Source organism: Rhinolophus ferrumequinum, chromosome 19, assembly GCF_004115265.2.
Source record: "Rhinolophus ferrumequinum isolate MPI-CBG mRhiFer1 chromosome 19, mRhiFer1_v1.p, whole genome shotgun sequence".
Lineage (NCBI taxonomy): Eukaryota > Metazoa > Chordata > Mammalia > Chiroptera > Rhinolophidae > Rhinolophus > Rhinolophus ferrumequinum.
Window position 1 is genome coordinate 37,889,375 of NC_046302.1, and position 15,131 is coordinate 37,904,505.

The following is a 15,131-nucleotide window of genomic DNA, read 5'->3' on the forward strand; positions in this document are numbered from 1 at the left end:
TAGCAGTGGAAAATATGAAACCAGTTACTCTTTGCATTTGAAATGATCCGGCAGCAGGTATATGACACACCAGCTTCTGTACCATCTGCAAACGCTTATATAAATCACGGTGAGGGGACAATAGTACCACATAGAGAACAATAAAGCAAATATATAATCAGGTACCAAGGAGTATACTGCCAATCACCAATGCATTACAAGTTCAGAGAAGAAACACTCTAAGAAGTAGGTGGGGAAAGGTACAAGAAAATAATAGAGCTTGACCCTAAGACTCATGATGGATGATCTTACCTTCTACTTGACAAACATCAATGTGATATCCCCTCAACTTGAAGGGACCTCAAAATATCTCTGTACCTACCCTCATCATTCTGTGATTCTGCTCAAAAGAAAGAACCCCCCTTCCAATACTAACACTGCCAGGTGTGTTCTCGATTCTAGCCTCTCTTTTTCAGTTATCTCCGAATGTTTCCCTCTCCACAGACTCCTTTCTATCTACAAAGGGAAATACACGTCTCCCAGTGAAAAGAGGATTAGAGCTGGGGAAAATCACGTATTTCTTCCTGCTACCTTTTCCAGCTTTCCTTCAATACCAAGGTTGCCGAGGGTGACCTTCTCTTCCCTGCCATCCCGCCCAGGCCACTATGAAATGGCTTTCCTGATGGTCACCGAGGTCTCCACGACGTCACACCTAATTGCCTTCCCTGTTTCCTCATCTCCCCTTGACCTTGCTCCATGGATCATCCTCTCCTTGACACTCTCTACCCATTGGATGTTCCTGCCATTATGCCCAAGGTCACAAACAGAAAGGTCCACGGGCTGAATCTGACCTGAAGACATGACTTCTTGGCCTCTGCTGTGTGTATGTGTGGAATTAGTTGCCAGCATTTATAGCTCAAGATCCTGCACATGAAAACCCAGATTTCTAGCTTCTCTTGGAAACTCCTGAGATGTGGCAATGCTGGACCAACACAACCTCACAACAATAATCAGCTAGGACTCAAGAGCAGTGGCCCCCACTGGACCAGGCATGAGCTTCCCCAGGGACCACCGTCCCTGTCGGCCTGCGTCACTTCTCCAGTTACCTGCGTGGCCCCTGCAGGCACCGGATTTTGATTCTTACACTGCACTACTCTGAGCTAAGACAGGGTCCGAGTGGGTATAAGGAGCAGACCCCAGACTTGGAGGGCATCACGGGAACAGCAGCTCCCCAGGCTCCTGGGAGCTTTACAGAACAGTAGTCAAAATACCTGTACAGACAACTGTTCCTCCTTAAAGTGCCACAGTCGACTGTTAGCATTTTGGCAATCAGACGTCAGAGCAAGAAGCTCAGCTTCAGCCAGAAGCAGCTGCTTCCTACACCGTGAGTAGTTCAAAAGCAACTCATAGAATTCATGCCTGTCCTGATGAGCCAGGCTGTCAAATTCCTCTAAGTATGACTCGACATTTTCCAGCCATGAACCAGGCTCAAAGATCTTGAGCTGTTCTTTAGTAAATGGTACCAGCTCCGGCTGAGATGGGAGCTCCGGGTAGAGTCGCTCATTACGCAGCAAGGGTTTCACTGCCACCAAAGCTGGCACTTCTCCAGCAATTTCCGCTGGCAATGGGGGATACAGTTTTTTCACTTTAGGTGGCTGAAAAATGTCCGTGGCCTCACAAGAACTCTGCAAGCCAACATTTTGTAGCACCTCTGAAGACAGACCCAAGGCTTGTTTGTCTTCTTTGCTATGCTGAGCTTCTCTGACCTGTAAGTTTTCCACTTCCTGCTGAGTATAAGAAAAACTAGATTGCAGTGTGTTTCCAGAAGGTCCGCATTGTACCAATTTACTTTCCTCCACTTCTGTCAAGTTCTTGGGGGTTTCTGCTTTGGTTCCAACATTGTCTCCAGGGTCAAACTTCAGCTTGACTGCATCGCCCCCAACACTGGCTCTGACCTCCTCCCCTTCCTTTAGGGTCTCTGTGTCACAGGTCAGGGACCCTTCATTATTTATAGTTAGGGAGGTGAGTGATACATCAAACATTTCACTCTCGTTTTGTCCACTGGCATCATTCTGGAGCTGGGAATCAGTTAACACCTGCAGACGGTCTCCTCTGAATTCACAAGCTGGAGTAGGGATTTCCAGCTCTCTGGAGGTTTTTGGAAGGGAGACTTCATCAGACTCTTCGCTCTGAAGATTTTCATATTTCTTCTTTTCCTAAAAACAAGATTTATACTGTGAAATAACTTACAGCAATAACCAAAATTCAATGAGGAATTTTAAAATTGTATATAAAAATCTAACTTTTCTCATTTAACAAAGGGAATCTATATTCGCTTCATAAATAACTTCTCATATTTCGTATTATTCAATTTTAAGAATGTTGAATTTGGAGATTCACTAGTCTAATCCCAACAGAGAAAGACATCATAATAAGCAGCAAATTATGATTCAAGAATGGAAAAGACAAGTCTTAATTACGTCATTCTCCATTCTGCTAGAGGTTAAGTGCAAAAGAAGTCTCCAAGTGTCTTAAACTTCAATAGGTTTGTCTTCATTATCTTGATAAACAAATTCACTTCAAAACTTAGGCAGAAAAAGAACTTGAGCAATAAAATAAATAACTATATGGTAGTACCACATTATAATCCACAGCATAAAATAAATACCCACAAGCCCATACTGACATAAATAACTAAATCAACAAATGAACAAATAAATGAATTTTTAAAATGGGTGAGAAGTGGCAACTCTTCCTTCAGAGGAATTCCAATTAATAAATGTAGACAGAATGAGGAAAACAGAAAAACCACCAGTAGAACACCATAGTAATAACTGCCACATGCAAGATCTACTGATCGATGCTCAAGAGTAAATGTAAATTTAAGCAAAAACAGGATATTGCATAGTCTCTAAATATTCTAAATATTTGCCTTAGTATCTTCTAAATATCTCTAAATATCTTCTAAATATTCAATAATTACAAAGGGTAAGTTTCAGTGGGAAATCCTGGCACACAATACCTTACTTAGCCAAGTGACAAAGGTTACTATCACCAGTAATACATCCCCATATGACATTCTGAGAAGGCCTATTACCTCTTCAGTATTCTTTGCAATAATGTATAACCTCAATCTAATCATGAGAAAACACAAGGACAAAGCCCAAATTAAGAGACAATCTACAATAACTTAAGTGTTGTGGTCATGAAAAAAAAGACTAAGGAGTACAAATTTATGTCCAAAAAAACAAAGACAAAAAAAAGTTAACTATTAAAAAATAAAATAAAATAATGGTTTAAAAAATATATATGTACATATGTTGTACATATGTACATATATATATACATATATATATATATATATATCAGGTATTAACACAAACTAGATACATAGGAAAATAAGATGAATAAAAAAGAAAAAATCAAAGAAAAATTACTTACAATTGTTACATTCAAAAAAACTAAGAAAATGGCTGAAATCACTCAAATACTTCCTTTTCACTATGAAATTTTAAGGAAAGCAAACATAACAGTTACACATGTTATTAGTGATTTTGGATGATGCTGCCAGCAAATATTCAGGGGAAAAAAAAAGAGTTGACAAATAGTCAAAAAGGTAGGGCATTTATATGTACCTAATATTAGGAAGAAAAGATTAATGATTTTGAAACGGACTCTGTGGTCAGCTTGTTGGTAATGAACATGGTTACCAAACATTTGCAAGTGGTAGTGATTCAAAAGGCAATGTGCCCCTCCAAAATTACTTTAATCCACACTGTGACCTGTGGATGTCAAATTCAGAGATTAGCCACATAATTCATACAAACCAGTTTCTCAAACTGCCTAAAATCATGAATAACAGAAAAGCATTATATGAGTGTTTACAAGAAAATGAAAAAGTAGGTCCAATTACACTACAATGATGTTTAGCACACTTGCTATAATAAATAGGTTTCTCAGATTGGAAGGTCAGAAAGAGGAAATTCTGAAAGGCCAATGGTTACCACAGTGAGAGAAATGCTGGTATATTGGTCAGGGCTGAGGTCAAATTTTAGTGAGTTGAAAAATAAGAAAATGAAATTAAGAAAACAATTTCATTTATAATAGCACAAAAATAAAAATATGAATATTTAGGGATAAATTTAACAAAAGAAGTATAAAACTTGTAACTCTGAAAATTACAAAAAATTACTAAAAGAAATTAAAGACTTAATAAATGGAAAGACATACCATGTTCATGGATCGGATCACAATATTGTTAGGATGGCAATACTCCTTACATTGATCTACAAATTCAACACAATTCTTTTCAAAATCCTAGCTGACTTTTTTGCAGAAATTGGTGTGTTGATAACAAAAACACAAGGACCCAGAATAGACAAAATAATCTTGAAAAAGAAGAACAAAGTTGGAGAACTCAGTTTCAAATTCAATTTCAAAACTTACAACAGTACTACTTTTTTAGTACTTTTTAGTACTACAACAGTACTACAACAGTATTACTAGCAGTAATGAACACAGTATGGTTCTAGTATCAATGGAACAGATTTGAGAATCCAGAAATAAACCGTTCTTTTTAAGGTGAACTGATTTTTAACAAGAGTGCCAAGATAATTCAGAGAAAGAATGGTCTTCAAAAAATGGTGAACAACTGGATATCCAAAGAATGAACCTCTATTTGATGTCATGTACAAAAATGAATTTAAGAAAGATCATACATCTAATGTAATAGATAAAATGTTAAAACTCTTAAAACAAAGAAGTCTTGATAAAGATGAACTGGGACTTTAAGGAAACTGATCAAGCTGGGAGGTCTGTGGGCGGAGCTGGGATCTTTGAGCTCTATGGTCCTAACTTTTTATAAAACTCTATGCAGCCAGTTGGCTCAGTTGGTTAGAGCACAAAGCTCACAACACCAAGGTTGCTGGTTCTATCCCCACATGGGCCAGTCAGCTGCACACTCCACAACTACATTGAAAACAACTTGACTTGGAGCTGATGGGTCCTGGAAAAACACACTGTTTCCCAATATTCCCCAATAAAAATTTATATATATATCTATAAATTAAAAAACAAAAACTATGGTTCTAATTTCCTGTCTCCCTGCCTATACATATATCACCAATCTTGGCATGTGGTCAAAATGTGTACTGGCTTGTCAAGTCTGCACATTCTCATGCTGCTGCAGTACTTTTTCCTTTTCCCAAATAAATCCTTTTGGTGATGGACTACCTAGTCAGTGTTATTGTTCAGTCAACAGTCTTCATGATCTTGGGTTAGGCAAAGCCTTCCTAAGACACGATACAAAAAGCACAAAAAGCACAAGTGACAAATATATAGACAGATAGATAAAATAAACTTTATAACCAAGACTTCCTAACTAATCTAGTTGCAGTTTCAGGCTCTCCCGGGAGAATTTTAAACCAATCTGTCTGGAATTTCCTCAACAATAGTGAGATAATCTGCCTGATAAGACCCCAGCCTTCCCCTAAGGGAAGGTGTTCTTGCCTGAAATAATCCACACTTAATTTCATAGTCCCACCCTGTATCTGCCTATAAAACTTTCCATTTTGTACAATGGAAGGGTCAGAAGACCCTTCTAGTTGCTAGATGAAATGCTGCTCGATTCATGAATTGCTTAATAAAGCCTAGTAGATCTTCAAATTTACTGAGTTAAGCTTTGTTTTTTAACAGAACTCTTCTAACTCAATAATAGAGATAAATAAGTCAACCTAAAAACAGGCAAAGGAACTGAATAGACATTTCTCAAAGAAGATATACTGGTGGCTCAGGTGGTTGGAATGCTGTACTCCTAACACCAAGGTTGCAGGTTCGATTCCCACATGGGCCAGTGAGCTGTGCCCTCTACAGCTAAGATCGCGAACAACGGCTCTCCCGGGAGCTGGGCCGCCGTGAGCAGCCGGAGGTCGACATGGGCTACCATGAGCAGCCAGCATGAGCTGCCGGCAGCCGGCTGAGCTGCTGACCGACGAGCAGCGACCAACTGCCTCAGTCAGGTGGAGCGCAAGGCACATAATACCAACATGGGCCAAGGAGCTGTGTCCTACACAACTAGACTGAGAAACAACGGCTTGAACCGGAGTGGGGTGGGGGAAGGTGGAAGAAGGGGGTAAAAATGACACATAACAAGATGCTCAACATTATTAGCCATTAGAGAAGTGGTGGCAAGGATGTAGAGAAATTAGAACCCTCATACACTGCTCCTGGAAATGTAACATGATGCAGCCACTTCGGAAAACAGCTTGATCAATACTAAAAAACACTGAATTATACCCTTTAAATAGACGAATAGTAATAGTGTGTGGATTATATCTCAATAAAGCTGTTAAAAACAAAAATGAGAGATTTAAAAAATTTGGTGAGCTGAGAAATAAAGAACGATAAGGAAGTAGATAGAGACTAGAATGTGGAATAGGAGAAAATTTTTAGTTCCCTTTTCTGAAACTCTAAGAGACCCCTGGGGGCGCTCAATTCTCACTAGAAGACAGCTGGAAACAGGCATGTGATGGGCCACATGATCAAGGGCACAGCAAACAACCACATCTCCTCCACGCCACGGGCCACTCCCTGCCACTCCCTGCTTCCTCTCTAGCCCGTCCCTCAGGCAGTTTTTAAACTCTCTGTCCCATCTCACCCACTCCTACCACACCTCACCACTTCCTCTCCCCCCACTGCAGGATTGTCCTTGCAATTTCAAATTCTCCCACCTCTGCTAAACAAAATAAAGTCTCCAGCTGTTACTCCCAACCTTGCAGACTCACTTCCAGCACGTCTACCTTCCTAGGAATAGTAATAACCATAATAGCAAGATAATGTGGTTAATCACTTAAAGAATTTTTTAAACCTTCCAGCCCCACCAGGGAAGAATATGTAAGCCTCTGGGCTTTTATTTCCCCTGGGGAAAGTACTCCATGCTTTCCCCTGGTTTCAAAAGTAGAACCAAAGAAAACTCTCTACCAGTGCAGTTAGGGAAGTTAGGGAAGTTAGGGAGAGGAATTAAGCTGTAGTTGCCCCAGGGAAGAAGGCGGGGGGGAAAGGAACGAGAAGCTGGTGGTCTGATTCCTAGAATGGACTAGCCAGATCAGGGAAAGCCAGAGGGAGGGGAGCTGGACAACTGTTTGAGCAGGTGACAAAGGCCTCATCCTGCCCACTCACAGATCCCTAGATAGGGACAGGACTTCTGGACTTCTGGGATTCCTGTAAGGAGGGAAAGGGGGTTTTATGTGACTTCAGCAAGGTCATGGTCTCACGAGGAGTGGGGACCTCCCAATGGCTCACTTCACTTTTCCAAAGCACAGAATAGGGGAGCAGATCCTGAATGTTTCCAAGCCTCCAGCCTCTGCCCCACCACCAGTTCATCCCGTTCATTATAAGATTGGTCGCCCTAAAAGACTGCTCTGAACACCATAAAAACAGTCTCAGCAGTCTCGGTTCTCCACTTAATGAAAGCCTGACTCTCAACTCTGGCATTCTGTGCCTTTGTTAACTCAGTTATGACCCAGCCCCAAGACAAAATCTTCAACCACCACACCAACTCTTTCGCATATGCTTTACTCTAAACTCCAGCAATAAGGACTTGTCATCCGGCTTTGGTCACATGCTACCACGTATGGCTATTTATCTTTATGTTCTGTCCCCCCTAAATAGACCGCATCTTGAGGCCCTATTTGGATCTAATCTGCCTCTGATTTCTGGCACTGTGTTCAATAAGTACTTCTTGAGACAATAGTGATGACCAAGAATTGAGTACCAACTGCATGCTGAGGTTTGTCCTAGGTACTGGAATCCTAAAATAAAGAAATCATTGAATTATCCAAGAAATATTTATACTTACCATATGCTCCAGCACATTTAGAAGTTTCTTTGTATATGCCTCTCAGAAACCAGAAGGAATATCCAATGAATTCAGAGGAAACTAAACTTTTATGCCAAAATCTAAATCTATTCTTAAAATACAAAATCGCATTTAAAAATAAAAAAGCCAGCTTCCAATTACTTTACCTACTTGAGTTAGAGATAAAGATATAGAACATATTGTATACATAATAATCATTACAGATCACAAAATAAAATTGAAACAGAACTCCATGCATATCAAGTCCCATGCAAAAATTAGTACTTACAAACTATTTTAGGCAAAAGACATGCTTTTTACAACTAAAAATGGCCAAGAAATTAAGAAGAATGTGTATGTCTATTTTTTATCCCCACATAACTTACAAACAGGTAGAGAACCAATTCTAAAATAATTCCATCGGAGAAAAAAATAACAAAGTAATTATATAGAAATAAGAGTTAATACACATAGAAAAACATACTGAACTATTCATTACAGTAAATACACCCTGAGGTGTTGGGACGTGCGTGGGGAAAAAACCTGAAGCATACACAACAAACTGCTACCAACAGCTCCAGAAGACGGAGTTCAGAGGATTTCATTTCTGGGTTGTACATTTCTGTGCGTGTATACGCTCAATACAGACTGACTTTTTTAAAGGAACAAGCACTTTTGTAATCAGAAAAAAAACAAGAATTTTTTTTTTTTTAAGTTCTGGAAAACAAATGGGAACTTTCCATTCATCACTCACAGTTCTTTCTCTTGAAACTGTATTGTGAAAAAATTACAACTCTTTTCCTTACTTAAAAATAATGGTGAGCTGCTTCTTCATGAATGATGAAGGTCGTTTTACACGTTCCGTAGAATACTTTCATGGGATTATTTTAATTAATGGTTTCTAGAAATGTAGACATCCTCCTCTTCCAGGTACAGGGAGAGAAACACCCTTACAAAGTGGATGCCCCTTACAAATAGAAATGTCCTTCTACAAAGGGTAACTTCTACTTTGTTTTCAGAGCTTCTCCCAAGCCTGCTGTTTCTTAAAATTAACCGTAAAACTAAAAATAATCAGTATCTCAAAGAGGCATGTTTTGGGGTGGCAAAGTCGGCTCCCCTTAAATATCTAAGACATTTTTTTCAAAATTAGCGTATCCAAAACTGAAACTGCCCCCCAAAGCCTGTCCCACCTCCCAGTTTCTCTACCTCAGAGTCACCTGGACCGTTTTCTCTCACAGCCCACATCCAAATCATCAGCAATTCCTGGTTCTGCCTTACTCCCCAGACTTCTAACACTTCTTACCACCTTTGCTCCTACAACTCTGGTCCAAGCCACTGTGGACCAAAAAAAGAGGGTCGTGGGGGTTCTAAGGAAAGTAATCTCAAAGAATGGTCTGATCGCTAACTTCCTAACTGGGCAGATTAAGGTGGGCGGTCATGCCCCAGGCGTGTAACTTTTTAATGAAAGGTTTCCCTTTGCCTTAAACCAGCCCTGTCCACTGTTCCAGTGCATGTAGATTACCACACCTTTGAAATAATCCCTAACCACCCTCTGTGCGTGTCCTCTTCCTTACCATCCCCTACTTAAATTCAAATGCATAAAAGAAGCTGCAACACTGTTATTCTCCGGAGCATGTCATCAGTTTGGCTCAAGTAAACTCCTATAAAAATTCTCGACAGGTCTGGACATTTCTTACATCGACACTGCCATCACCTCTTGCCTGGATCACTGCAATAGTCTCCTAGATGGTCTCTCTGCTTCTACTCTTGCCCCTTTAGTCTATTCTCAGCAAAGCTCACACAGCGATGCTTTAAAGCATAACTCAGGTCACATCACTCTTCTGCTCAAAACTCTGAGTTGATTCCACATTTCACTCAGAGTAAAAGTCCTTACAATGGTCCCCACAAGGCCACTGACCTGGGCCAGTGTTCCCTGACTTTATCCCAACCACTCCCCTGCCTCGCTCCACCCTAACCACCCTGCCTCCTAGCAGTTCCTAGGACGGGCATGCCACTGCCTTAGGAATTTGCCCCAGGTGTTCCCTCAGCCTGGAACACGTCTCCCCGATATCCACAGGTCCAACATCTTTCGTGTTTTTACATAAATGGCACCTTCCCTGACTACCTGGACCACCTATTTAAAATTGCAACCATCCTAATTATCTCACCTGTACTCCCCACTCCTTCCCCTGTTTTCTTTTTTCCATAGCACTTACCATCTTCTAACATGATATATTTATGTGTATGGGTTTTTTTGGTTTTTTGTCTTCTCCCTCTAGAATGCAAGCTCCATGAAGGACAGGTTCTTTGTTTATTCCTCTGCTATTTCCCAAGTGCCTAAAACAGTTTCTGGGACATAGTAGGTGATCAAGGAGTGTTTCGTCAAAAATGAATGCATCTTAGGAGGCACAAAAGGAGCTAAGTAATAATATACACATCCCCCAATTTCACTCCTATAGCCACTCAGGGTAGGGAGGGACTAAGAGGTAGAAATCACCTAGGCAACGGAGCAGCCGGGGATGGGGATTTAAGGATCCTTCTGTTATCAGCTTTCTGGGCCATATCTCAGTCTACCTTTAGCAATTACCACATGCTCTCCCTATTGAGTTGCTGGCCTGCAGAATTTAATATTAACCATAAAAATACTTTTCATGACTATAAAACACACCTTCGACAGAGTAAGTCCAATCTGAAAATCGACTGTTCTTAACCCATAATCTACCAAGATCAATAAAGTCAGGATCCTCTGAGTTGGGAACTATTTTAACAAAAGAGGATATTAAACAAATGAACCTGTTATTAGGATTACCTCTCAGGTGTCAGGTGACAACCACAACCTAACAATGTAAGGTCATCCACCAGATGATTAACACTGAAGAATGTAGGTCAGCTTCTGGGTAAAATCCACAGGCCGCTCAAACCATCCACAGGCCACTGCATGTGACACTACTCACTTCCTGAACTGAGCCTTGGAACTACTTTGTGGCTTTGTAAATAGTTGCCAAATTATACCACAGATGATAAAGGTTTCATTAATGTTGGGCTTTGCAATCAATGCCAAACCATAGCCAGCACTAAGAAATGAATTTATCTACTCTAAAAGAATGAACGTTCTAAGTTGAAAAGTACGAGGACCTTGCAGGTATTGTGGACTTCTCCCATTTGTTTTCTCATACGACTCAGAGGAAATTTACCAGAGTAAATTCTTCTGAGGGACAAAGCCTGGAAATATTCTTCAATACTGATCTTTACTCCTTCGTTCAACAATTACTATCAAGTGCCTCCAAGGACTGTGAAAAGTACTGGAAACAAGACAGGTTCCTCCACTGAGTTCAGTTTAAGGGAGAAGAGAGAAGCTGACAAAGTAACTCCAGGTGAGATGAGTGACGCAGAGGTGCAGAGTGCCACTGACTGGTGGGGGGCGGGGGATAGGGGTTGACCTGAGGTTGAGGAGAAAGAAGCCAGATCGCTGAGGACCCTGAGTCCATGCTACTGACTTTATAGACTGTAGCCTCTGGCCAAAGGTTTGTAAGGTTTTAAGGAGAGCAGTAAGTTTTTTGTTTTTCAAACTATCAATTCAGATTTAAGTTTATCGAATGGGCAGCAACAACGATAAAGATTGGAGAGACCAATTTAGCAAGAAATCTTCCTTGAAGGATGGTGGGGGTAGTTAGGAAGGAGAGAAATGGGTAGTTAGGATGGAGAGAAATAATCAAGAGAATATTTAGGAAATATAATTGGCAGGAGTTAGTGGCTGATTAGATTTGGAGGGTGAGAAAAAGTGTATGTTAAGGATTTCTGGTTTGACCAAAGACTTCTAAAATAAAGGTCTCTTCGTAAATTTTAATAGCTACAAAATAAATGAACGTAGGCTTATGTAGGAAGGTTGCCTGAAATGTGTCAATAAAACGAGCAATTGGCTTTTCATGATGATTCCAAAGTTTAAGGTTTTAACTTTTAGAAATTCTGTTCTAAACAAAATAACTTGACTGAGAATCCTCTTGATTTTAAGTATTTATAACATTCTATCTATAGATAGATACATATATATGAAACAATTATTAAGCAACTAAACTGAGAATTCAAATTTGGGGCTTTAACTTGAGTTCTCTCACTAACTGCATGACTTTAGGCTAATCATTTAACGTATCTAGGCTTTAGTTTCATCATGCATTTGGAAAAAACTCGAGATTAAGAATTAAGATTCTGCTTTCTACAGACTGAGGCTTACATGTTGGGCATTACTGAATTCCAGGTTCAGGGGCCTTAGGCATGGCTGACCAGTGGCTTTTTTCTTCCTTCTCTGTCTTGATAGTTCTTTACCAGGCCAAAACAATGCAAAAGTATTTCTCTTAAAAATGTTTCTGAAATTAGGTAGCAAAAGGACTTTCTCCCCACAGAGTAACACCTCAAAGACACAGATGCACAAAACTCCATTAGAGCTTTTGTAAAAGGCATCATAATGAAAAGGATTCACCTAAGTCATTTACAGCTTATAAATATACTACCTTTGAACACTGGTCCCCTTTAAAGACTTGTTCCCATGAGAAAATCAGATTTGGGTGTCATTTTTAAGTTACACCTGCTCTGGAACATTATCCACTTGTAGGAATGGAAATTTCCTGTACTTTTAATGCCATCCTCACAATTTCCTTAATGTAAATTCAGTTTCAGGTAAGCCAAAATTATCTAGGTCCAGACATCCAAGGGTAGCATTTAATCTGCTCACCGTAAAATAAATGTCATTTCAGAAAATATACAAAATGGAAACACAGACTGCACCTAAAAAACAAAAATCCACCTAAAAACACACCAACATCACATGTCAGTCTAATCCAGGAAACCCAGAAAATTCAAGTCTGTCCCTATTGTGAGTCGCCCCGGTTTAACTTCTGGACATTCCTGCCCTCATGTTGAACCACCAGAATAAGAAATAAATAGCCACCACCACTATAGCCTTGAATTTTAAAAGCGAAGAGATACATCACCTACAGTCTACTTTTTGCCTGTCGCTATCCATAAAGCTCTGCCAAAGGATACATTCTCCGCGTGAAGGAGAGGTTCCTTCCCTCTTTATGCACGAAAATGTTCCCAGATTATAAAGGGGGAAAGAGACAGAGTCAAAGATGAGGCTGGGAAAAGTTGCTTCACGGCAGGAATCCAGACCCAGATGAGGCAAGTCAAGAGGGAAGAGCCCAGCGAGGTCAAAGATGGAACAAGAAAAACAAGGGATCCTGACAAAGTCTGGGGGATGTGGAGGAGAAATAGAGAAGAGGGCTGGAGTCTACGGGTGGTGGGAACAAGTATGGGGGGGTAAGGACAGAGGACGCGGAGGGCTCGGGGGACGGGCAGAGTTGGCTGCAGAGGCCCAAGAGAGGAAAGGGGAGACAGAGCGCACCCTCCAGGGTCTCGGGGAGAAGGGTGTCGGAGGGGGGCGGTATCCTCACCTTGCTTTTAGTCCGGCTGGCCTTGGCCTTGGCCCGGCGAGCGGGTCTCACCGCCTCAGCCATAGACCCTACGGCGTCACCGTCGCCGTCTGTTTTTGTCAAAACCTTGCGCTCCCCACCTGTCCAGTTCCTCCCTCCGGACTGTCACATGACCGAACCTCTACCACTCCCGGAGAAGAGGCGGCAGCTGGGAGCCTCTACGGGCTGCAGCGTAGGACAAACCACTCGGGGAGGCCTTTTCACTGGAAGGTGGTGGCCCCGCCCCTTCCGTTCAGGCCCCGCCCCCTGGCCCCGGCGCGCTGGGCACCCCCGGCTCCGCCCGGGATGCCAAGTCCACCGGGCTGTAAGCGCCGGGGCAGCGGTACTCCCGGCTGACAGGTCGCGTCAGTCTCCCCGGATCTGCTGAGCCGCATGCAGTTTGGACCCCGGGTGCGCTGTCACCCACGTTGGCTTAAAGGAGTCCGAGGAGAGGTGTTTGTCACGCAGTCTTGTTTTAACTTTTAGATAACCAGATCCAGTTAGCCTAATTCTCTGCGCTCAAGGAAAGAACCTTGATGTTCATCGAGATGACACTTCAGTTTCCTTTTCTGTAAAGAGGAATAATGATGCTTGCCTTTTCGGGTGTAATGGAAGATTAAATAGGCTAATCGTGAAAGGTGCCTGGTAGCCGCAGGCATGTCAGTAAGTGGTAGGTATTGTCATTACTGTTCAAATTTCTAGGCAGGAAAGAGACATCTGCCCCAAAGAAGAGAGAGGGAAAAAGCAGTAAGACAAAATCCATAGAAAATACTCTTAGTATAGATTTTACACACCTTCATTGAAAAATTCCAGATGTGAAAAAGTTGGCATCATTTCCCTTCCTCAGCTCTACAATTTCTTCCAGAGCCCTTAGTTCCTCTTAAAATAGTACTGATTTGTTTTTTGTTTTTTTAAAAGATTTTATTGGGGAAGGGGAACAGGACTTTATTGGGGAACAGTGTGTACTTCCAGAACTTTTTTCCAAGTCAAGTTGTTGTCCTTTCAGTCTTAGTTGTGGAGGGCGCAGCTCAGCTCCAGGTCCTGTTGCCATTGCTAGTTGCAGGGGGTGCAGCCCACCATCTCCTCCGGGACTCGAGGAATTGAACCAGCAACCTTGTGGTTGAGAGCCCACTGGCCCATGTGGGAATCGCACCAGCAGCCTTCAGAGTTAGGAGCATGGAGTTCTAACCGCCTGAGCCACCGAGCCAGCCTGTACTGATTTGTTTTTGTATTTGTGTCTGTCCATCTGGTTAGAATATAAAATCCTCAAGGGCAAGGATCTTTGTTTTGTTCCTTAAGGCATCCCAAGGGCCTCTAGGACACTGGCCAACACATAGTAGATGCTCAATAAATAGTTGATGAATCGAATGAATGAATGTGAGTTGTTTTGTCTGATGATGGGGTGAGATATTGATGGAGTATATGGAAGGAAAAAAATAGATTATGCATCCTCTGGTAGCAAACCCTGGAATGAAAAATCGAGGAATGTGCCATGAGAAATGAAAAGGACTTCAGAGATGCAGCCTGCATAGTGTCTTGGTGAAGAAGAGCTCATTAAACATATAAAATAGTTTCATGTATTTTGCTAGTATTTCCTCTGGTCTGGAAAACTCTCTGACCTCTACCAATTTAAATCCCTTTGGCCTTCAAAGTTTTTTAAGTGCTAGTCACTGCTTACAAAACAGAACTGGCCCTACCTTCTCCTCCCGTGCTTTACAGCTTAGTTGGGAAGCAGACACAGTGCATAGATAAATTGCAATAAATATATCACAGTCTATAAGGAAAAGGAGGCATACTTTATAAACTGAATTTGTTAGACCTTAGTAAAATAG

General features: G+C 41.4%; 1 protein-coding gene across 1 annotated transcript in view; it reads right to left on the bottom strand.

The window, feature by feature from the left end:
• EPG5 (ectopic P-granules 5 autophagy tethering factor) overlaps nucleotides 1-13,425 on the bottom strand; it is a 97,127-nt gene extending 83,702 nt beyond the window's left edge. Inside the window, exons 1-2 of the mRNA XM_033087157.1 lie at nucleotides 13,282-13,425; nucleotides 1,251-2,195 (exon numbers count right to left, since the gene is read on the bottom strand). Of these exons, the coding sequence (XP_032943048.1) occupies nucleotides 1,251-2,195; nucleotides 13,282-13,344 (1,008 nt within the window). The 5' untranslated portion in view covers nucleotides 13,345-13,425. The remainder of the gene's footprint in view (nucleotides 1-1,250; nucleotides 2,196-13,281) is intronic.
• Nucleotides 13,426-15,131: the final 1,706 nt, after the last annotated feature.